The 25,050-nt window shown below is 37.5% G+C and overlaps 2 protein-coding genes across 3 annotated transcripts; one reads left to right on the top strand and one right to left on the bottom strand.

Annotated features, from left to right (window-relative positions):
- The first annotated feature begins 210 nt into the window (after positions 1 to 210).
- LOC123879262 (transcription and mRNA export factor ENY2-like) lies at positions 211 to 989 on the top strand. Of its 2 annotated transcripts, XM_045904309.1 has the most exons (3): positions 211 to 405; positions 659 to 915; positions 975 to 989. In XM_045904309.1, exons 1-2 carry the CDS (start codon positions 347 to 349, stop codon positions 879 to 881), a joined length of 282 nt encoding a protein of 93 aa, XP_045760265.1. In that variant the 5' UTR covers positions 211 to 346; the 3' UTR covers positions 882 to 915; positions 975 to 989. The 2 variants fall into 2 exon arrangements, with proteins under 2 accessions (XP_045760265.1, XP_045785181.1); XM_045929225.1 differs by lacking the exon at positions 975 to 989 and having other exon boundaries at positions 659 to 965.
- A 19-nt stretch (positions 990 to 1,008) lies between these two features.
- On the bottom strand, positions 1,009 to 24,062 carry LOC123864097 (multiple epidermal growth factor-like domains protein 8). The gene is made up of 22 exons (XM_045908175.1): positions 23,588 to 24,062; positions 23,327 to 23,518; positions 22,498 to 22,724; positions 21,923 to 22,114; positions 21,108 to 21,207; positions 20,303 to 20,748; positions 18,380 to 18,544; positions 17,651 to 17,787; positions 17,041 to 17,274; positions 15,324 to 15,460; positions 14,854 to 15,073; positions 14,225 to 14,763; positions 11,414 to 14,138; positions 10,903 to 11,337; positions 10,620 to 10,784; positions 9,933 to 10,537; positions 9,224 to 9,472; positions 8,628 to 8,920; positions 8,093 to 8,340; positions 7,167 to 7,825; positions 6,630 to 6,778; positions 1,009 to 6,161 (listed from the first exon to the last, which is right to left on the bottom strand). The coding sequence occupies exons 1-22, from the start codon at positions 23,756 to 23,758 to the stop codon at positions 6,053 to 6,055; spliced, it is 8,397 nt and encodes a 2,798-aa protein (XP_045764131.1). The 5' UTR covers positions 23,759 to 24,062; the 3' UTR covers positions 1,009 to 6,052.
- Between the last annotated feature and the right edge of the window lie 988 nt (positions 24,063 to 25,050).

Genomic DNA, 25,050 nt, shown 5'->3' with positions numbered 1-25,050 from the left:
ATTAAAGTGCCATAAGCCTACGTTGTCGTATTAGTTTACAAATTGCGAAAACCCCAGTAAAATTTGAATTTCGCGGGCAGACCCGTCGCTTGCCCCTTACCGTCTCGTCCGTAGAATTCAAAATTATATGTATCTCTATGGATTTACCGCATATTATCTGGCAACCCTGCTGAAACGTCAAATCTGGTCTGGTCTGTGCGGACTGCGGTGCGTCAAAGTCAAATGGTGGTCAAATGATCAAATCACAAACCAGTCAAATTACATTGTAATTTCTGGTTATTTGTTTATATTCTGATTTCAAAGCAAAACAATTTTCTAATTATTAAATTATAAACAAAATAAAATCATGACTGTGAACAATACCATTGCTCATCAACGTTTGATTCTCAGTGGGGATCGCGAAAGGTAATGGAACTTAACTGTGAATTAGGTTGTAAAGTTTGCTTTATTGTGATCGACTGGTGCATAAATAGGCGTATTATTTTAGTAATTAATAAATATCCCTAATAATTCATAATACGAGCAAGCTTAATTATATAAGTAGCTAAGTAATAGCTGCACTTATAAGTTGTTAGTTGCTATAGTTACTATATGCATTAGGGACTAGAGTACCAATTAGTTATTTTATAAGGTACCTACATCAATATTGCCCTTACAGGTTTAAAGAACTTTTAAGACGGAGGCTAATTGAATGTGGGTGGAGGGACCAAATTAGAATGGTGTGTCGTGAAATAGTAAAGGAACATGATGCAAACACTATAACTCTTGATATGCTGGTGGCAAGAGTAACTCCTCGAGCTAGAGCCTTAGTACCAGACCCTGTTAAAAAAGAATTGCTCCAGAAGATTAAAACTCATCTTTTAACTCAAAAAAACCTGTAAATTTATTACTTGTATTCATATCCAAATCCTAAACGTGACTTGCTTCATGTTTTTTGGTTTAATTTTAATCACTAAATTATACATTTTATTCAGTTATTTTAAGGATAAGTAAAATAAAATAATTTAATTAAAACCAACAGTATATTTTATTTATAAACATTTACAGTTACATTAACTAAATATGCATAATATATATTGCTTACATACACATAATACTGCCTTTAGATCCTATTTATGTGACTGTCATGGCTCTATTTTAGCTTTAGTATATACTTACTATTTTTAATATCTATAAGAATTATTACTTAATTACATTTCATTTTCATTCAGAGGGTTGTATTTAGGTTTGAGGGAAATAAATTGAAATATTTAGATTGTCTCATCTAGACTGTCTTAATGTCAAACAATTTTTGCTAAAACACAAATGCTAGTTTAATATTCCAGTATTATGAACAATAATATACTACTGTGTTTGTCAGTGTTGTACTCAGCAATGGACAGAGTTTGTAGACAGTAGAAACTCCACGTCATATAATTTATTATTAGGCCAGAGCAGATAGGACTGCAAATGCTTCAAACGTTTCAGACGGATAGTTAATGCTGCTCTCAGCATTTACAATTCTGTCTCAGCGGCTTAGACTTTATAAAAAAAAAAAAACACTTGCAAATAATGTAGTAACAGTAAGCATTGTTTTAAAATATTATTGTTTAATCTATATAAATAAAACCATTTTAAAGGAAAGGGATCCTATCCCAGACCCTTAAGATTTTTATGTTCGCGCTTGGTATATTTTGGAAAAACCACCATAATTTATTCAAAGTAGGTAGATATGATAAATAAAATTATTGATTGCTTGATATTGAATATTAGGTTGTTGAATCGATACAAAACAAAATACTAGGTACTTTAACATCCAAGTAGGTAAGCTATATACATATAGATTAATTATAGGTACATAAAGAAAAAACAGTAAAATTATGTACAGCAGTTTCTATGTGGAGTGTAAGCAATTATTACGAAAATTCATAAGCCAGCAATAATAGTGATCAAGCAGTATTATAAATTAAAATGTTATACCTACGTATAATATGCTATCTCCAGTTAGAGATCACAGGAGAAAAATCACAAAACTGCTAACAAATTATTATTTATTTATTATTATCAAGATATAAAAAAATTTACACCAATTATAGTAAAATGAGAATAAATAAATGCATTTTTAAAAGAAATTCAATACATAGGTAGTTGAAATAATGAGCAATCATTTTTCCTAGAGTAACACCCTTAAAGCTCTTAGATGCCCGACTTACACTTGATACATACACTTAGTTTTTATGCTTAATTTAATTTTGTATGTACAACATATACATATGGAATGTTTCATGGACTTTGATCACATATCATCTTATTATTATCAAGTATTTATAACAATATCAGTACTCTCTCTTACTCTTATATAATTACATCTAATAGTTATAATTTTTTCTTACAACTAAATGATAACATGATTCTACTTATATACTGACTAATTGATTATTGTTAGTTTACACAATACTGCTGATTACTAATGAGCAATTAGTAGTTTTGAGAATATCAGATGAATTTTTAGAGCAAGTAGCATTAATATTATGATGAATGAAACCAAAATTTTAAACATTATTCATTTTACAACAGGTTCCTGACACTTTCAATAAGATATTCAAAAAAAAAAAAAAATTACCTTTTCAAATCAATACAATCAACAAAAAAAATATTGACATTTATTTTAAATGTTTAGTCCTTCTATGAAGAACTATATTCTATATCAAGGTTTAGTCATACTTAATATATTATTATTCAGAATTAAGAAGAATCATCACATTAGAACCTAACCACACCTAATATAATTAATATGTACTGATGCATCAATGAAAAATAGAATTTATTTTTAGCTAGACCAATACTTTTACCTAAGTAAATTTTATTTTACTATAACATTGAAACATTTCACCCTAAAAATTTGGCAACAATATTTTTTAGTATTTATAACTGTTCTATCTATCAATATGCATACATATAATATGCATGTAATAAGCAAAAATCGAATTTGAGCATTTTATAATAACCAAGTAATTGTTTACGAGTGCACAATACTTTTAAAATTTACAATCAGCTAAGTATATAAGTTAACAAACCCATAATACATGAAATACCATTTAGGACCATTTTGTATCAAGTATATTTTATTTTTAAATATGATGAATTAAAATTGTAATAAATCTGATTCAAATTGCAAGGAACACTGTTCCTAATTCAAGAAACTAATTTACTGATAGGTTAATAAATGCTGGCAAAATGAACAATAACAATATAATAAATAATAACTTTTTATTTGGTAACAAATTGCACAATAATAAAATACTTAAGAAATGTATGAATGCAGTACCTAGAGGAATGGAGCATGTTACTTATTGAAATGATATTCACTGGTCAATTTTATTTATCTTTCATTTCATATAGCATCTAACAGATAGATATTAATATTATGCAGTTGTTAAAACAAAAAACAAGTTAAAGTGGACTAGAAAATGTTAAATGGTTTGTTTTTGTACTATGCGAAATGGTCCTTAATGGTCACACTGTAAAATATTTAAAAAAAAAACCTTGTATGAAATTAAAATATAAAATTATACTTTACTTATAAATCAAAAAAAAATAGCTACACAAAACATATCACTGAAAATATTATGATAATACCAATTACAGTATCCAAATCAATCATATTCACATAATTAATTAAAATAAATAACTTTTGAAGAGATTCAATCAATAAGCGTTCAGATCAACAGGGCTAAGTTCGCGTTGCAACTATTAAAATAAAGTATTTTAAAAGTCACTTATCCATACTAATATTATAAGAATGTGTCTATCGTCTGTCATTTTCCATCTGTCTAGCCGATTTAGACAGTAAAGTGATAGGTTGCATCCTGGAGACATAGGCTACTTTTATCCCAGAAAATCGATTTCCTTCGAGATTTTTGATCAAAACCCATGCAATGAAGTGGACATCATTTACCCATTAGTGCCTAACCAAAGTTACCTATGAATTCGTAAAATAAACATATTTTTTTCGGATAATTTTTATACACTGTAATCAAATAGCTGCCTTGTTTCAGGGCTGGGTTGTTTATGTTGTGTGTTTTAACTTTGAATTTTACCTATATTACTTACTACATTTAGATATACAGTAAAACACCTAAACGAATACATTTCTATAATCAATATAACATAGTTAAAAAAATATTATACTTGACAACAGATACAACGCGAATGACCTATTTTTTGAGATTATTTATGTTTTAGTATTTTCAAACAAAATACTATCACGGTAGGTAGCTTTTAATAGTAACATATATTAATATTTATCTATCTAAATAAAATTTCGTAAGAACGATTCTTTACATGCTAAACATATAGAAATAACAAGCCATAACTTAACTCTGTTTTTCAACATCACATGATAAAATTTGGAAATAAATAACACAACAGCTCCAGCGACTATTGGCTATTCACAACCGGCGCTCAATTCACGCTAATTTTGATTCCTTTGGCTCTCTTCGAATCGATATGGCAGTTATGAATAGGATACAATTATTTTAAATAGTATCTATGAGTTATAAAGCCACAGGCCACAGCTATACTTAGTAGGTATACGAAATTCATAAGTTCATATTATTTATCCTTTTAAAAACTACAAAAATGTATTTCTATTTAAATTTAGTGCCTAAAAAGATTTCAATGTTTAAGCGAATTCATAAAATGGCAATAGGACACCTCACGAAAAATATAATATTTCTTATTAGGTACATTTTTTTACTTAAAATAAATCATAACAGTTGTGCATTTCACCTTATAAACATGATTGTTATCTTTAACACTAAACAAAACCTACTTCTGTGCATAATAATTACACAAATCCAAAATCAAAACTATATTTACCCAAATATACATACAATTATTGATACTTTATACTATTTTCAATAAAATATACATCTTTTACTTAACCATCACCTCTCACTTGAGTGATATACAGAAAACCTAGATCAGATCTTGGTATTTTAGCTAATATGAAAAAAAAAAATTTTTAAACAGGTAATTTGGATAGTCACACTTTCACGACAAATTAACTTATCGTAGTAGCCTTAAATAAGACTGCCACCTTAAATAAAATAATTATACCTACAGTTCGAGAGTGTATTCTATCTCATGTTCCATCATCCAATATATTTTAACATAATAAAATCTGAATTTCCTGTTTAAAATTGAAATAAAACTAGGTACATATTCCTACATCATAAAATTGTACCAGGAAGACACAAACGCCAGGTACTATAAATTTGTAGGTATGGTTATCGTACATAGCGCACATTATATTGTGATACAAAGTATAAGATTTAAAATAAAGATCCAGATGTTTATAACTCTCAAATTGTATTTTTAATAAGCGTACCTACTTTATAGTAGCGTTTGTGCTTCCCTGGTAAAAATGTAGAGAAAATATTGTTTAAAATCCTTCATGTGATAAACAGTGGCCTAGAGCTGCCTACTTATTATGCAAAATATTGTGCATTATTGTGCAAATGTAGTTTGCCATCGTGATCCATGTCTCCAAGGAAGCGAGTGTCCTTTGTTTTCCTTCAAGCTCATGTTAAAAGTAATGGACACCACATTCACAGGAGTGACTTGAAGTTTGGTTTACACGTTTTATACCAACACTGGTACTTTTTACACAAGAAGTCCCTATTGGCAGAATTGGTATTTTAACCAAGTATAGATTTGTTTCCATAATTATGGAGGTGTGTTAACATAATTTTCACTCTGTAAGCATTTGCTGTTTTGGTACATGCTACATATTTACAGTATGTGTTGTTGTGGTAACTGATTTAATGCGAAAATGTGTGCAGGTGTACTAGATACTTGTTAATACGTTGGCGCCATGTTTTCTTGCGCGCGCCAAAATACGGGTGTATATTTTTATAGGTTTGCAGTGTTGCGATTGCAAGCTAAGCTAACCTATGACAAAGGGGACTTCTTGTGAAATGCTCCACATAGCTAGCACATACTAGTCAGTATTTACATTGTATATGCTATAGGTGGCGGGCAAGTGAGCATGTGCTTGGGCGTGCTCCTGCTAGGACAGGGCGCGGCGCGCGCGCGGGCGAGCGGGCGCGCCGCGCGTCACCAGCACCAGCGCGGACGCGAGCGCCATTCGCACGGGAGCGCGGGACCCGCCCGGCAACCTGTTTGGAATTTTATTCTTTATTTGAACATCTATATCCATACTTTATATTATAAATGCGAATGTGTGTGTGTCTGTCTATCGGCTTTTCACGGCCCAACAGTTTAATCGATTTTGATGAAATTTGGTACAGAGTTAGCTTACGTCCCGGGAACGGACATAGGCTAGTTTTATACCGGGAAATTAAAGAGTTCCTACGGGATTTTACATTTTATCTCGGAAAAGCGAATAGTCAGTTCGCACGGGATTAAAATAAACCTAAAGCCATGCGGAAGAAGTCGCGGGCATCATGTAGTATTCTATAAAATAGGGGGAAAGAATCTTTATCTTTTTTAATGCTATGCAACATCAAATCCGTTATGCCAAGAACAGTCTGGAAAATTTTAGTCTTTTGTTCTTGAATTATCATCGCATCGTCAGCATCTTGTTGGAAAAAATAGTTGATTAGTTCACTACGTTGTGGACCTACCTGACAAGTAGCGTGGTGACGGCAGCGCGGGTGTCGAACGTAGGCTCTATAGCGACGGGCCGCAACTCTGCTCGCCGGCGCCGGGCCCAAGCGCCCGGGTTTAAGACCACCCTTACTGCAGCGAACGGACGTTTCGCCATATGCAGCATCTGATACATAGATTAAAATTAAACATGAAAAAATATTGTCCGACCAAACTTTCGGCTTCGGCGAAACCTTTGGCTTTGGTCAAAATGGACCGCTTTTGGGTTTGGACAAAGCTGAAAATTTACTGTTACGACTGTACCGCAGGAACTGAATGCGCATGGAAAACTGAAAATGATTGTTAAATTACTTTTATGTCTTAGTTAAATAATTATTAACATTATTTCGAAGTGTTTAAGAAGACAACAGTCAACACAATCTTTTATGTTGCTGCTGTTTAAAAAGCTACTTCTTTAATCTTCTAATTAATCGGCTTGGGCTTTGGCCATAGATCGACCTTCGGTAGGACACATGAATATTAGTAATTAAGTAAAAATTTTGAAATAGTTTTACCTCTACAACGTGTCTTCTTCGCGCCCTCCGTACATCCGCAGCTTGCTTGGCCTTCCACGCGACCACGCACGCGGCCAAAAACAGGAAAAAGCACGAAAAGAACACCGAGAAAAACACGAAGAGATCGATGTGTAACTGATCCTGTCGGAAGAAAGTAATGCCGAAGCTGGCAGAACCGTCCTCTGTATGCTTCGCACGAACTATAATGTAGAACTTCGTATGGGTCAGATCGTGTATATTCTGTGGTAAAGTTAAAACGAGACGGTTGCGGAGATTCTTCACTCGAAGCAATACGTTTCTCTTGTCTACTGTCACGTATGTCGCGAGGTCTTTGGCTGTATAATCGGCAAGCGCGTATTCCGTCTTATCGTAATACCACGTTATTTTCCCTGGCTTTTCTGGTATGTGGTCTTCAAAAGTGGGCATTTTTCGGAATGTCTCATGTTTGTAATAGGTCGGATCCAGTTCCACCGCATGGGACCCCGTGCTAGAATTTACGGAGACCACAAAGGAGCTATCATTGGGGCTCATGTACAAATCCACTGCGCCTTGCGTCACATCCACTATGACTCGGATATCCACGTTCATGTATCGCGGATTGACGGCTACGAATACCGTCTGACCCGGGTATAGAGGGCGCGGTTTAATTTTGCACTCATCTGGAATGAAAAATGAGCTTATTTAAATTTATAACGATTTGAACAATAAGCGTTATTGCGTCATCCCAAAAATAAAACGCAGTTTTTGCGTGGCAAACAGATGGGCTTTGGTCCAGTGGGAAATGTCGCTTGCGTATTAATTTAGTTAAAGCATGTAATGCTTAAAATGTTTAAAAATGTGTGTTAAAAGGACATCACCATGTCTCAGTATCCTATGTGCGTCAATTTCCGAGACGTAATCCCAGAGAGAGATAGCTCATCGCCTACCTATAGACTTGCCGTCGAAGCACAGCTTGTTCTCGATGTTGATGGTCTTGTAGCACTGGTGACCGTTGCGCGGGTCGCCCATGTACAGGTCGCGGCACTTGACGCACTGGTAGCGCCAGCACTCCTGCGCGGAGTTCTTGCTGGACGACGCGGTCTGGCACGACGCGTCGCTCTCCGTGTTGTTGCCGCAGTTGCACTTCTCGCCCGTCACGGGGTCGCAGGTGTCGCCGTGGCCGTGGCATTCGCATCTGTAATTCACGTAACTCTGGATTTACACGCGAAAACAGACAACGGTACGAACTACTAGAGTACGAGAAGAAAACCAAAAGCGCAACCCTACGCGTAGCATCGTCAAGGAGGTCCCTCGACGTCTCGCAAAACACGAATCACGTTGCAAAACGGTTCATAGGGGCAGCAAGATGCTTAGGGTGCAGCGCGGTTTAATTTTTTACTAACATTCATAAATTAGGGTAATTATTAGTTTTGAGGGGTCTGCAATCTGCAAATGTGAAATGGAATTAAGCAAAATACTTACGGCCGACATGGATCCCGGAAGTCTTCCGATCCTCTGAAGTATCCCTCGATACATCGTTCGCACCTTGGCCCATCGGTATTATTGGCACACCGCACACACCGCGCCTTGGCGCCACCCTCCCGGTAATACTCCTCGAGGTCCGCATTGCTGATGTCGCGCGCTATCAGCGCTGCGTCCGCCTCGTTCGTGCACACCGAAGTGTGGCCGTGGCAATACACAGAACAAGGTATACATTGCCCGTTATCAGTTGGATCGCCCACGAAATTAGGCTTACATTTCTCACATTGGCTGCCCTGAGAAAAAAATTCAAAATTAGGTTTTTTTTTGCATTATTAATAGTACGAAATAGTACAACACAGGAAGTGAAAGAAATGCAGCTCAAATATGTAACATACATTACGCTTCTAGCCGAGCCGATGCCTGCTACTTCGTCAATGTGGATTTAGGTTTTTACAAATTACTTGCAACACGATCCGTTGCTCCGTTGTTGTTGCGTGACTTCAATTACGCCACGACGTTGGTCGTTGGTTAACAAACACACTTTCGTGTTTATAATCTGATGATATTTGAACATGTTTTGATGAGTAGTAAGTTACCATGGTGTTGTTGTGGCACTCGCTGCACACGTCCAGCTTGTCGGGCCCCTCGCAGTGCGCGTGGCCGTTGCACTGGCACTGGATGGTGCAGTTGGCGCCCACGTAGCCGAAGTCGCAACGGCAGCGGTCGGGCTGCACGCAGGCGCCGCGCACGCAGCCCTGTGAGCACACGGCCGCGCACGCGCCGCCCACGCGCTTATGCCCCGCGCCGCACGTGCACTCGTAGCCCTCGGGCAGGTCGCGACACACCTGCCGACCATTACCACTAAAATTGCGGAACGGACTGATGACTTCTTTGCCATAATGCGGAATAAGTCATCATCACTGCTGACAAGACTGCGCTCATGTACCAACCGCATCCTGAACATGTTTGCGAATAAGGTGGACGCACCAATGCTTGAACACATTGTTCAAGTGTTGGTGAGGCCACAATTAGTATTGTAAGCGTAAATTTTTCTGTCTCTTTTTTCCCCACAAAATTACTAACATTAGTTATTTGTAAAGTTTAGTAACAAATTGATCCCTTGTTGCTTTAAATAAAGAATTTATTATTATCTTTCGTGACAATTACCTAACCTAACCTAACTAATAACCTACCTAACTAGTGGTGCGTTTCAAACATCCTTGCATACTATATGTTCGTAGTTTTGAGTTCTGCCCAAAAAATTCTTTTTTACTATACCATAGGAAATGTATGTCATGCACTTACCTCAGATTCAGCTTTACATTGATGGTGATTATTCTCGCACTCGTTTTCTGGTGGGCAACGGGTGTAGTGCCAAGAAAATGTGTCGTTGGTAGTATTGCTCTGATGTGCGTTCGTATACACGGCCGCACACGTCGTACGCGTGGAATATTCCAATGGAGAGTCTATAGAGCCTTCGGTGCACACGCCTTCCCCGTTCGCTCCTTCGAGAGCGCACCAGCCGCAATGAGAGTGATGGAGACACTCTGTACACTGTTCGAATGTGCCACAAGGAGCTGGACACTTATTCTTATCAGCTTTAGTCAAAACTAATCCACAAACTCCGCCTGCGCAGTACACGGGCTGATATGCAGGAGAAATACACGTGCCGAGATAACTAGCCCAGTGACATTCGGAAAAGCCACCCTCGGCGCCTTCGGAGCTCAGGCAAGACTGACAGTCGTCGTAAAGATGACATTTACTCGGACACTCGTCTTTAGTGATACCGAAATATGAGTGGCCGAGTTTAAGTGAAAGAGCACGTAGACTTGCACGTCCGGGTTCGTCTGTTGTGGCACATGTCCAATTAAAGAGCTCTGCTGGATCATCCGTTACTCTAGTTATTTGTGCTGAAGCAAAACCGTTTAAAATAACATTAGATAAATTGAATTTTACTAAATAACTTTTTTGCTCTATATCAGTAATACACACCTGCTCTATTAACGAGTCTAGTCCAGGAGCACTGATTAGAGACACATTTGTCACAGTCGGGTGCTACACATCTCAATTCTGGACATTGGGATGAATCACTAATATATGTGGTACCAGCGTTGCATTTGATACTAGTACATGATTCATCTGTTGGTACACATTCACCTAAAATAGAAATATAATTAAGATCTTTGACCCTATCCCGCTTTCAACTGCCAGTCAAACACATTTTGCTGCTGATTTGATGATTCAAGTCCTATATTTATGAAAGTTATAAACTTACCAATACCAGCAGCACAAGTTTCACACCATCGGCAAACGGGCTTTTCCTCCGGATATAATGGCCATGCAGCTAAGCAAGAAGTGCATGATGTAAAGTTCTCACACGGGCGCCTCGCTACTAAGTCTGCATCACAAGCTGCTCCAGCGTTAGTCGATATTCTATCACTTCCCTCGCATCCCGGATTATCAACAGAATAGCACTTAGTATATTCTCCGGTGCTACAGAAACTGCATCCCATATGACTTCTGCACTCGATTTTACTAGAGCTCCAGAGCGAACACAAATCGTCGGGCAAAGTTATGCGTGTCACCTGACAGTTGGCACTGCCTGTCCAACCCCCCACTATATAAATATTCCAATCGTTTTCAGACTCCATGTCTATCGCCATAGCGTGAGCTATCGTCCGTGGTGGCGGATGATCTAATACACTTGCGCCTGAAAATAGTAATGTAAGTATTAATTTTAATGCTTATATTTAGTTTATAAACATTCTTGAAATATCAATGCATACCTTTGGAAAGCTTGACCCATTGATTGCAGCTGTAAACATATGCTATAAGAGAATTAGATCGTCTGTCTGGAACTGTTCGTCCACCGAATACTATCATGTAGTCATTTGTCGTAACCGCCGAATGAAGATACGTCGCCCGCGGCAAGTTATCGTGCGCGTTGTTCAGACTTGGAAAAGTTGGTAGCTCGCTCCAAGTTTTAGTGGGATAGTGGAATGAAAACAGTTTATTAGAGACTATTGTTCCGTTATACATGTACAAGATCCCACCAAATACGTAAAGACTCTGTGAAGGTGCGTGATACACGGTGCTATGACCAATCAACCCCACTGGCCTTGAGCCGCCGCATGCCAGCTTAATCCATTTGTCATTATCCAAGTCGAATTCCCACACATCGGTCATGAAACCTTCTTCTAGGGAAAATCCTCCTATAAGGACTAAACTCTCGTAATCTTGATATTTCTGAAATGTCAATGTGTGACCAGCCAGAGGAGGAGGGAACTCTTCCTTATTTCTAATTAGACTCCAACGTTTTTCTTTTAAACTAAACTGCCAAAAGTCAATTAATGTTTTGTTTTGGCCACTTTTATCTTGCAAACTTAAGCCACCATAAATGTAGATGTTTTGTTTAGCGTGGTATATCTCCGCCGCATGAAAATACCTTCCTTCAGGCATTTTGGGATCTGGTGTAGCATCTACAGTGACCGGCATCCAAGTGTTATTTTTCGTATCATAATATCTTATATCATTTAAAGGTCCGTGTGAAAGCGAGTATCCTCCGAACATCCATAAGCCTCGTCTATCGGCGACCAAGCTGTGTCCAAATCTAGGCAGAGTCTTTCTCAAGTGATCGAGATCATCAGAAAGAAAATCGGAATTGAATAGCTCTGTAAAAACGAGTTGTGATTTGTCAAGTTTAAGAGAGCAGTCGTCCCCACCAAAACCTTCATTACAAAGACATCTTCCATAGCTCGTATCACAAACTCCACCCTTAAGATGCATACTACAATTATTTCGGCAGATTTCTACAGCACAATCGAATCCTCCGTAACCCTCTCTGCACACACAATGTCTATTATTACACAGCCTCGGCCAAGAACAATACCCATCACACGCAAGAACATTGTACACTCCTTCGAATCCTTGTTCAGGTTGACTTTGTTTATAATGAACAGTCAAATTTCCACTTCGGGCTTCAATAACTCCCGAGGATGCACCGTTACAAAAGACGCCTAAGAGTTGACTCTGTTGATTATTAGTTAAATCTGGCACACCTCCTAACCCATCGTATACGTAAACGGCATTTTCGTCGCAAGGCACGTTAAAAGTAGAAGAGTTCACAGTGAATTGTATTATAGCATCTTTGATATTTTCTGAAGAAATAATCCACAAACACTCTTTGATAGGCCCAATGCTTTTTATATCCGGATCGGTTTTATACGAACCTATACCTTCTGTCTGTGATGCATTTAACATGCCTCTAGGTTCACACTGATAATAACATCTACCTCCATGTCGAGGGTCTCCGTAAAATTTAGGTTTACAGCGTTCGCAATTTTGGCCCTCAGTGTTATCTTTGCAAATACATTCACCAGTTGAGACGTCACAAACACCTCGCGTTTCATCGCCATGGTCGTTACAATCGCAGCGACGACAGCCTTGTCCCGCAGTGGCGTTCCCGTGGCTGCCGGGCTTACAAGACTCGCAAAACTCGCCCTCGGTCCAATCCTGACACTCGTCACATCTCCCGACGCCCGTTCTGCATGTCGAGTGATTATGGCAGCCGCAGTTAATCGAACAATCCGCTCCGGTCCACCCCAGATCACAGTGGCATTTGTATTGTGGTGCACCTAAACAGTAGCCATGAATGCAATTGTTGTAACAAGTCCGCATGCAGCTCTTTTTGCCATCCCCTATATAACCCTGTTTACACTTGCACGTGTATGAGCCGTGCGTGTTGTTACAGACGGCGTTCTCGTGGCAGTCGTGAAGTCCGAGTCCACACTCGTCAACATCGGGACACTGCGGGTACGCCCAGCCTGCGTCGGTCGAACTGACGTTCAATAGAGTGGCGCAGTCCACATGAGATCTCGTGAAATCGCCTTCCGTGCACATACCGTTGATTGGGTTTTCGTGAGAATGACACCAGCCGCAGCCCATGCTCCGCAAACACGTGGAGCACTGCGTATGCGCTTTGCAAGATTTACACTGACTGGCTTTTTTAGTAGCTTCCTCGGCCGGAATGGAAGCGCGATCTAGCCACTCGCGACATAAACCAAACTGGTACTCACTCGTGTAAACACTGAAACTGAAACACTGGCGAGTCGCTTCGCACCAAACACAGCGACCACGTTCGTCCAGACAGTCCTCGCACTGCGTGCGCAAGCGGCAGGGCGCCGGGCATGCAGCCGCGTCGGCGACGGCGCCGCTGGCGCGGCCGCGCCGGGCGCAGCGCGCCTCGTCCGCCCACCACTCACAGTAGTTGCCGGCCACGCAGCGCTCGCAGCTGATATAGTTGGAGCAGTTGGGACAGGCGGCCGGTTGCAATGTGAGGTACCTCCACTCGCCTTCGGCTGCACATGTAGTTTTCTCGTCTATGTTTCTATGCTCGCAGCGATTCGTCAACTCGCACCACCCGCAAGCCGCATCAGATAGACACAGTAGACAATTATCGTAGTTTAAACACTGTCCGTTCGAATATGGCTCTAAAAATTCGAATGTGAATACCTGAAAGAGACCCGAGTTTAAATTACAGATATTTTCAAAAATACAGCTAGAATAGTAGCATTATAGTTTAACAATAGTTAGTTTACCTTGGCGCTTTCTTGCGATTTGTTGTGAAGGAGTTCCATTTTGGCGTGATGATGAGACGGATATAGTCCCGTATGTAAGGAATCATTAGCGTTCATGTCGACGGCGAGACGACCGGGGAGCAAAGTGGGCCAGTCTATCGGCGCACAAGAAGACGGTTGAGCCGTTATATTAGCTATTGGTTCAGTACTATCACCTAGACTTAGCGACAAATTGGAGTATCCTGCACACATGTGTAACGTTTCCCCTGTCCCATTCCAATACTGCGGTATATGTAACCAGCCTCGAAGCCTGGCTTCACTCGCCCCGCTGAATATGTGATTACTGCCTCCACCGGTTCCCCAGTCTACAGTCGTCGCATTAACGACTGAAACGCCATCTGGATGATTCCAATCCGCCGGTTGTTGGTATCTCAAGAAAGTCAGTCCTGGGCGTTTATCTAAAATTTTGCATTCATCGGGGATTGTCACTTCGGTACCAGTTGTGCCCCACCAACCAGGATTCTCAGAAGGTGTGTCTTCGCCGCATACGCCGTAACTGTCTAAAAAGTAGTTTCAAGTCTCAAAAACTATTGTTACGATGTTAAAGATTTGAAATACTGTTTCGATCCATCAATAGAAGTTACACTTACCATCTTTAAGGTGGCATCGGGCATTCTGAACACACCAAGTGCACTGATATAAGCCTAACTTCGTGCTGACTGAAGTTAGTGGTGTTCGGGAACTATTTTTTCCAAGCGGAGGGCCATGAATAAGACACGAGTGACAGTCCCCGAGTGCTGGGCAAATTCCACCACATCTGATAGATTGCAAATTTGTCGTACAGTTTGATCCTGTTCTTCCATAGCATATCTGTAAAAATCACTTTCAAACATTGTTTATCTGTAACGTTAGACCTAAATGCCTACAGATAATATTTATTTCATTCACCATGACCAATTTGAATCGATTGGTTTACGCTAATTGGTTTCTCTATAAAATATCATGAAACATATTAATTTTATTTACTGTGGTTATAAATGCTACACTTTAGCGTTACAGAAGTGAAGTGTTGCAATTGCTGTCATTATCGGTATAAAAATAGATAGTAAAATGTACATACGTCATCAGCAGAACACCATCCGCATTCGGGGTCAGCGAGGCACTCAGGCTGCGTGCGGTGTCGCGGGCACGCAGTCTCTGGATCCTTGTCGGTGATTCCAGCGTGCCAACTTGGGACGACATACGCTAACAGGTCACCTATAAAAACAATACTCATTGAGTGACTCATCAACGGTCAGCCCAAAAGCCTTGGACCTAGAAAACTAAACTATAGAGGTTCCCTTTATAATTAGACAAGGAACAAGGGCGGGTTTTATACGAATTACTCCGGGATATGGAATGAGGAAGATTTATATTTTTGCCGAGCAAAGATCGCCGGCGGGCGGTCGCCTAGTTACTTAATAATTGTATTTCGCATTTTTTGCGATTTAAACAAAATTAAACAATTTTTTTTATTGAATGACCGAACATTTAATTTATAGACTACTATAAACTACAGGAAAAAAATTACAAAAACAAGTGTTTTAATACGGCTGTAAGTATTTAACCAATTAAGTTTAATAACTAGAAGGCCCTTAATTTTGAATTCCAGAATAAGTATATTTACTATATGATATAACTTTTACTACCAAAAAAATGTAATGATTAAAAATGTGTTGCAGAATATATATAGAGTATTCAATATGGCATATGAAACAGCCTACTTGACAGTTAGTACCTACACAGTTAAGTTTACAACTTATGTGTATATTTCTACTAGTAAGATGCAGTATAAATATGGATGTTAACCTTGAAACAAACGTGCAATGTTAATTATTCTTTCCTCGTTCGTGTTTGAGTTGAAATGTTATACTAACGATAGGTTTAAGTAATTACTAACTTAACCTTAAATGCTAAGAGTTGCGTGTAGGGTGCCAATCCAGCAAGAAGGCAAATTATAAAATTTTAAAATCCCAATCGAGCTCAAAATGAAATATTTTTGAAGTGAAAACTTCTTTAGGCGCGTTCGGCGATTTTGGGATAATAACAACTTCAAGGTCACGAAACTAACATGCTAATAGCTAATGTTAACAGTGCTTGGAATTTAATGAATGGTTTTAATGTACAAATTATGAAATTCTAATATTTGATACTACAATTTACATAAAAATCAAAAAAAAAAAAAACACTGGTATTTCATAGTTTTAAGTTTGACTGCCAATTTTTTTTGTTTTTTTTTTTTTTTATAGGATTATGCTAACGGTCGGTTAGCTAAATTATTATAAAACATTATTCAGGCTACGAGAATTATGCTGATATGATGCTGGTTAGTGATAGCTATGCCCGCTAGTTTAAAATACATGAACTACCTACCTACCTAATTAAAACATAGGTATATTCCCTACAGAATTACTGAAGTTACGAAAATCTGCTTTCTGCATGATGCGTTACGGTTAAAATAATAAAATCTAGTAAGTACAGCTACAACCTTGACTGATTCTTTACCGTGACATTGTAATAGAAAACGCATAGTAACTTATTAAGATATTTTTTATTGATCATGGTATTGGTTGATGCTTTCTATGTGTCCGTTAGCAATACGAGTAAAACTTGCAGAAGTCAACTGTCAATGGCATGTCGCATGTAGTTTTAGTGTACAAAACTTGCAGATGTTGACTTACTGCAACTGTTTTGACAATGCAAGTGAATTGTCAGGGCTAACTTCTGCAAGTTTTATTGCTAATAGACACAATTTAAAAATAAAGGATATAGTAAAGAATAGCAAGGTAATATCTCACCATTCACATTGCCATGGTATCCTCCAGCGATAAGTAAAGTAGAGGGTGGTCTCAAGGATGCGGCGTGCGCGAAAACACCCTGCTTCTTTGGATAAAACTTGCGAGTTTTTCCCAATACGTCCAATGGAATCCAAGAGTGACATCCGAGGTGGTACAGGTACATTTGACCATCATAGCATATTTCTTCCCTATTATGCCTGTGTGAATATCCACCGAATACGACTAAATAGTTTCCTGGAATAATATTGTACCAATTACCAATATGTATTAAATACTACCGACCCGCCCCGGCTTCGCACGGGTAGCTTATTAGAATTTTCGTAGGGATCCTTAATTTTTTTGTAAATAAAATATAGCCCATGTCACTCAGGAATAATGTAGCTTTCTATTGGTGGACGAATTTTCAAAATCGGTTCAGTAGTTCCAAAGATTACCTACTTCCTCCAAACAACTTACAAACTTTACCTCCTTTGCAATTGTCATTTTAGTTTCAAGATTGTGAAGGAATCAGCCACAATTTTAGTGATTTTAGGATAAAGTAACGGCTAAAATAGTTGACACTCAGTCAGTTTATTCAAATACCATAACAAAAAAGTATTTAGTTAATTACCGATGATCGTCGCTGTGTGGAAGGCGCGCTCGCGCGGAACGTAGGTGTCACGTAAATGAGCTCGAGGATAGTGAATTTCACTCCAATGTTTGTAGTCTAGGTCGAACGCGAACATTCTGTCCGACAGCTTCGAAAACCTTCAAGTGAGAATAAAACGGGTCAAGTGCGAGTCGGGCCCCGCTCTTTTAGGGTTCCGTACATAATTATGAACACCATATTTTGGGTGTATGATACATTTATTTTCCGAGCTAGAACATCGCAATAAACCGTGAAAGAAAATCCCAAAAAAAATCATTTGTTTTAGTTACAACTTACAAACTATTTTATAAATCGTTGTTTTCAGTATTTGTTGTTTAAATGCAGTATATGGTACCTATTATACCGAAATGTCATATTCCTAACTAGTTTATAGCTATGGAGATAGCCCCTGTCACAAAAATGGTCTAAAACTGACAACTTTGATGGCCCTCTTTGTAACTCTTTTCGTCTACGAGCTAGAGAGCTGTGACATGATCTGGATAGACAGACAGACGGGCGGGTAGACAGACAGACAGACCCTTTGCGTACGGAATCCTAAAAATTGATATACTAAAAAGCAAAAAGATAAGATTGACTGCACATTACATTGCTCATTCATTAGCTAAGATTCGGACATAATCAGAATCCTGCATCCATGTTTATAATTCTCAGACAAAGTATGCTACTCCAGGTTAATATAGTTCAACATACCTGGCAACACTAGCAACCACGCCCCCATACACTAATATGGAGTTGGAATGATCATGATACACAGCAGTGTGCGCCACCACTCTCACATCTAACTCTTTGCCACCTCGCACTTGTATTTTCTCCCAAGTCTCTGTACTGGGTTCACCCATTTTAATTTTGTATAGACTGAAAAAAACTGATATTATTTTCACCTGACTTCGGTCATGTTTATATATTACGACTATTATAATAAAGTCGAATGCAAATGTTTTTTGTTAGTATGAGTAATAATATGACCTCCATCAAATTTTCAAAAGATCTAATATCCCTTGATTGAATATTCAGTTATTAACACCTATCTATATTGATACTTTATGAATATTTACACTACAGATGACAGCTCTGAATACGGCTGTGGCTAGTTACCACCCTACCGGCAAAGGTGTGCCGCCAAACGATTTACCATTCTGTACGATGCCGTGTAGAAAACAGAAATCGATAAGGAGTATGGTTTAGTAGAACTACCCTACTCTTTCCAAGTTAGCTTGCTTGTATTGGCGTCACTCAGAAAAGCAGGTATTATTTAAATATTTTTATCGAATTATTGGAATGTCCTCTCCGAAACCAACACAAAATAAACACAAGTTTAATGTGCAAGGTTATCCGAGAGTTTTAATTTAAACAAACTAATGCCAAAATAAATAAATTAATTAGAGCGTGATTGCTATCACAACATCTAATTATCCAGTTCACAACCCAAATACCGAAAATATGCGATATCGCTCCGAATCTCGGAAGGAGACTGAACTACAACCTTCGAAACACCCGTATTTATGCAAGTTCAATCTTGTTGGCCTCCTAGCAACAGATTGTATGACATCGAATGAGCAAAATATCGATTTTACCAAACTACCTTCATCAGCTAAATTAATAATTTTATATTATTTTTGACAACTCAAATCAACTTTTTAAAAATAACCTTACAGTTCGGCCGTCCTGAATTTAACACGCCCTCGTGTTTATAAATAATCTTGTCATGTCAGTCGCGGGCTTCCTTGCCCTAAGTCAAATCCAAATCATGGGCTATCCTGCCCTCCGTCAAATCATTAAAACCTACCCCTGAACTGCCGAACTCTCAGTTTTAATATCAAGTCAACAATAAATCCAAACGACTAACTTCTCATTCGATGTATACAAAATCTGAACCACTCATTGCAAATTACTTTCCAATTCACAAAAGACTAAATTATTAAAAAAAAAAACTAAAAATTTTAATCACCAAATCAAACTCAATAAAAATTTTAATCAAATGTGGGTTGTTTACAAAAAGATACCAAAGCGAAATTAAGACAACGTGAGACACGTCCCGCTTCTGAATTATTGGCGTCACTCAGAAAAGCAGGTATTATTTAAATATTTTTATCGAATTATTGGAATGTCCTCTCCGAAACCAACACAAAATAAACACAAGTTTAATGTGCAAGGTTATCCGAGAGTTTTAATTTAAACAAACTAATGCCAAAATAAATAAATTAATTAGAGCGTGATTGCTATCACAACATCTAATTATCCAGTTCACAACCCAAATACCGAAAATATGCGATATCGCTCCGAATCTCGGAAGGAGACTGAACTACAACCTTCGAAACACCCGTATTTATGCAAGTTCAATCTTGTTGGCCTCCTAGCAACAGATTGTATGACATCGAATGAGCAAAATATCGATTTTACCAAACTACCTTCATCAGCTAAATTAATAATTTTATATTATTTTTGACAACTCAAATCAACTTTTTAAAAATAACCTTACACTTGGCTTCCATCTTATACTGCATCATCACTTGTAACCAGATGAGACTACACTCAAGGGCTAACTTGTGATGGAATTTAAAAAAATTTTGTTTAAACTATTTTTAGTAACACAATTATCATAAAAACACTAACCTTGAAGAAAATTCTCCTTCTACAGTACTGCCGCCAAACAAATATAATTCATCTTTGACTGCCGTTAGTGTATGGCGCGTCAACCCAGGTGGAGTAAAGGTCGAGTTTGCCGCTCTTAGCGTCCATATCTTAGCTATCGCGTCATAATACCACAACTCCGAAGACAGACTCCCGTCCGACAATTTTCCACCGTACAATATAAAGCCGTTACTAAAAGCACACGCCGAGTGTCCGTATCTCGGCTCAGGGCTGGTATCGTTTGATTTGAGATTCGAACTAAGGAATTCAGGTCGGTCAGTAAATTGCAAATAGCTTTCCGAGTAAGGCGTGGAAGGCTGGGAATACATGAGAGGTAATGTGGTTTTGTCATGGTGTGAGAAGGATGATAGAAGTAAATTAAAGAGGGAACTCCTATTGCCTATCTGCCAGCCTCCATCGATGGTGCCCTGCAAAATATACTCAGTTAAGTTCACACTTTGGATGCTAATTTATATCTAGTCTAGTATACCTCAAAATAGCTAATGGTATACCTAGGTTCAATGCGACTCCTATTGTTCGTTCATGTCAGAAACCTTCCCGCAAGTTCCAAAAACAACTACATAAAGGTTCACCTTAATCTGAACAATGTGATAGATAACGAACAGACAGACCGACATTATTTTTATATGTTATTTCCAATAATGTTAAGGTCTGCATAATATTACATTTCGTGTACATATAGTCATAGATACTAGATAGGCTATTTTATTTATATGATATTAATTAAATAATCTTAGACCTATAAATGCCTTGGTGACCTACTCACCTTGGTGAACAGTGTTAATAGAGACTTATCAATTTCTTCATTGGTAGGATAACGACGTAGCACTTTTCCGTTTTCGTCACACCATTGACTAGTTGAAAAACTAAAGGAAAAAATATAAGGAAGTGTAAACTAAACTATACCACCAATCAAGATGTCTCTTGACTACAAGAGGCTATTTACTCACCATTACTATTTCTCCATTGTATTATTTAATTGTGGTTTAGGGGACTTAACAAAATTATCTATGAACTAGATAATGCCCGCGACTTCGTTTGCGTGGACTTAGATTTTTAAATATCTCATGGGAACTCTTTGCTTTTGCAGGATAAGAAGTAGCCTAAGTCACTCTCCAAGTCCTTAACTATAACCATGCAAAATTCACGTCTTCCGGTTTTCCATTGCAACGTGATTGAAAGACATGCTAATAAACCAACAAACAAACACACTTTTGCATTTATTATGGATAGTGATTTATAAATAATGTTATAAATATTCATACTATAATACATAATACATCTAACAACTTTTTGTTGTTTCCTATTTAAATTTAACATAGAAGTGGAATCCTATGCAAAGGTTGATTAAAAAATAGCTGGTGCCCGCGACTTTGTCTGCGTGGATTTAGGCTATTAAAAATTCTGTGGGAACTCTTTGACTTTCTGGGATAAAAAGTAGCCTATGTCACTCTCCAGGTCTTTAACTATACCCATGCAAAAAATCACGTCGATCTGTTGCAATGTGATTGAGACAAACCAACAAACAAACACTTTTGCATTTATATATGGGTAATGATTTAAATTAGCTTAAGTACTTACTTGTAAATCTCCAATAAACCTAAAACCCTGTTCAGATCATATCCTCCAAATACATATAAAGAATCTGTAAGGCTGACATATATTGCGGAGTGGGCCGCCCGCTTTGTCATGCCACTTTCTGTGTGAGAGAGCCAATGCCAGCTATTGCCTTCTTTGTCATTCCTTTTTAAGGAACATGCCTCCCCTGAATATCTGAAAAATAAATTCAAATTATAATATCTTTATCTCATTTATGACTCGTACTTTAACATCCGTTCAGTTACTGATTATGATGAAGTCAGACAAAAATTATAATTTAATAATAATGTATATGCAAGCATTTTAAACTTTAATAATGTAAAATCAACTCTGGTAACAGGCCACCAATTTTTGAAGCACACTAGATGTCTAAAAGTGTGCAAACTCTGCACCAATATCTATTTAATCTGTGCCGCTATGCATATATTATGTCACAAACACCTAAGTCTTTCTCTTCACTTTTTAACATACAATTGTATGAGCTTTTCTTATCTGGTGTTTTATATTTTTGTGACAACATTAAAGAAGAGTTTGGGCTGAAAAATGATTGAACTCACCCCTTCTTACAAAGACACCTGTCACCCGCACACTGCCCATTTCCAGAACAGCCACTGGGGCAGAGTTTCACACTACAATCAGGTCCTCCCCAATTGCCTCCACAGAAACACTTGTTCGACATACATAATCCACGACCAGTGCAATTATTTGGGCAGTTATGAATTGCATATGTTGCTCTGAACCCATCTAATACATAATTTGTGTCACTATATAGTAATATGAGCATCTGAAAATATAATAATCATTTAGGATTCAAGGTTTAATGTTAAAACAATCTAGAAAAAATTATATTAATTATGTAAAGAAAGGATAGTCTCAATTAATGTCATGTGTAAATTTATTTTTATATTTTTTTCCTAATTACTGATTATTACTGGTCTAAAATGATAATAAGTTTAAAAATGCTATTACCAGAATCTGCAATTTATAATTTATTGAGTATTTTAATCAATGATTTACTGCTAAATAGCATATAGAGTTTTGAATAATAATAAAACTATAGATGTTATATTTAATATTTCCCAGTTTTGATATTGTGTAATTTTAATAAATATGAAAATAAAAACAAAATCAGACAAATAATAAAACAATATATAAGAGATAAGTTAACAAAGTAGTGAAAATATACTGGATTGAGAGTTACAATAACTGTAAATATAAAACTGGGCAATGTGTTTACTAACTGATAATAATGAAGAGGACTTAAGGCCTTATTGGGGTCAAAAGATCCTTTTATAGTTTTACTATGACCACTCATGTATTTACATTGTAACTGGATTGTAAGGACAATTTCAGAGACATTTTATTAATAGTAAGTAAAGTACATACATATCCACTTGAGGCTGTAACATTTTGTGGTTCCGTTTTCCCGCTGAAGCTGCCTAATAGAGGTGCATCAAAAGAATCACCATCATACACAAACACATAGTCATATGAACATTCTGTGCCCATACGAAGGAAACTTAAGGTTATGTACTGACTTTTATTTGCTGCTTTAATTAACCATTCACAGTGTGAGTCCTAAAAAAGATTTGGTGGTTACTTCTATACAATCTGATAGAAAATATACTTGTTACAGTCATCACTAACTTGTGTATAGTTCGAGCTACTTGGTCCATCAGTAATGATCCCACTCGGCTCGGTGAACACCCTGCGCGTTTTATCGCAGGGCGCCGTGGACGCAGCGCAGAGCACGGCCAGGCACGTCCAGCTGACAACTACTAAACTTGCACCTTTCTCCCGAATGCGTGGGTAAAACATGCCTCTTCCAGTTTATCGCAAAACATAAGGCAAACGTCAGAGCCATATAATCACGAAATTACGACTAATATCACTAAAATGTTAAATAAACAACACTCATTTAAATGACATCTACTTCAAGGCTAACAACTTATTAAATGTGGATAGTGCCACAGTGACTTGGAAAAGTTTTGGACTGATAAGAAAGATATTGATTTTGTTTAGAATATATTTAAAACCCTATTTTTTTATGACATTTTATTACTTTCTAACAAGTTTTCCACAAACAAACAATCAAGTCCATCACTGTATTTTGACATTTGGCGACGAAATTAAATTGTCAAAACTCAAACGTCAAGTCAACTGTCAAAATGAACAACTGAACAACACAGCCTATAACTCAAAGTTATCTTAATGTAGATTCAAATAAATATCAATACTGTCTTAAAATCTTTGATTAGACTAATCAAAACTTAAAATAACACTATTCCGAAATCATTTTAATTTTTATTTTAAACTAGGTGCAAAATATTAAAAATTATTTATTTAATTTGAAACTCAGGTTAAGATTAATTCAATAATTATCAGCTAGATGGCGCTACTGATAATTTTGCCGCAAAAAATGTATAATATTGTCTTTGGAAATTTAGCGCCAAACTTGAAAATGAGGTAGGTTATCAGCTGCACGTGTCGGCTTCTATAACATTGTTCTAAGGATGATTCTTATGATGTAACTCGAGAGGAGGAAAAATTTATAAATGCTCAGGTATCTCTACCTACTTACCATTTTGTATACCTAGTAGGCAGGTAGAAGGTTTGTAACTTGGAACGGATACGACGACGGATGGAGTTTAATTAAATCCACAAACCCCTGGATCGGTTTCTACGTGGCATCGTCCCGGAATATGACAATGTCCGTAGGGTGGCAACAGATCAGACCAGACTAGAGACAAATTAGAAATTATAAATTTCGAAAGCTCTGCCGGGAATCGAATCCAGGACCTCGCACTTATAACACAGCGAATATGATGAGCGATAGGGAGGTTATTAAATCAATACCCATAGTATTAATTATTAAGAATATTATTATAATACCTACCTAAATGAGAAAGTGTGTTTGTGTGTTTATTGGTTTGTCCTTCAATTACATCCCAACTCACAACAACGGATCTGATTTTTTACAGGTACCTAAAAGTTAAAGGCCTAGAGAGTGCTGAGTGCTTGGGCTGCTTTTTATCTCCGAAAATCAGAAAGTTACGATATTTTTTAAATCTAAATCCACGCAATCGAAATTGCGTAAATCGCTTAGTTTT

The sequence above is a fragment of the Maniola jurtina genome, chromosome 1 (genome assembly GCF_905333055.1).
Source record: "Maniola jurtina chromosome 1, ilManJurt1.1, whole genome shotgun sequence".
Classification (NCBI taxonomy): Eukaryota; Metazoa; Arthropoda; class Insecta; order Lepidoptera; family Nymphalidae; genus Maniola; species Maniola jurtina.
This window is presented reverse-complemented; position numbering and strand designations above follow the sequence as displayed.

What these genes read in the sequence shown, in the direction of transcription:
- LOC123879262 (XM_045904309.1), top strand. Translation starts at nt 347, where the DNA reads ATGACTGTGAACAATACCATTGCTCATCAACGTTTGATTCTCAGTGGG. An exon ending in CTCAGTGGGGATCGCGAAAG is followed by an intron (nt 406 to 658) that starts GTAATGGAACTT and finishes TTGCCCTTACAG; the next exon opens with GTTTAAAGAACTTTTAAGAC.
- LOC123864097 (XM_045908175.1), bottom strand. Translation starts at nt 23,758, where the DNA reads ATGTTTTACCCACGCATTCGGGAGAAAGGTGCAAGTTTAGTAGTTGTC. An exon ending in AGGTGTCTTTGTAAGAAGGG is followed by an intron (nt 22,115 to 22,497) that starts GTGAGTTCAATC and finishes TTTATTTTTCAG; the next exon opens with ATATTCAGGGGAGGCATGTT. An exon ending in CTTCGACGGCAAGTCTATAG is followed by an intron (nt 7,826 to 8,092) that starts GTAGGCGATGAG and finishes TTTTCATTCCAG; the next exon opens with ATGAGTGCAAAATTAAACCG.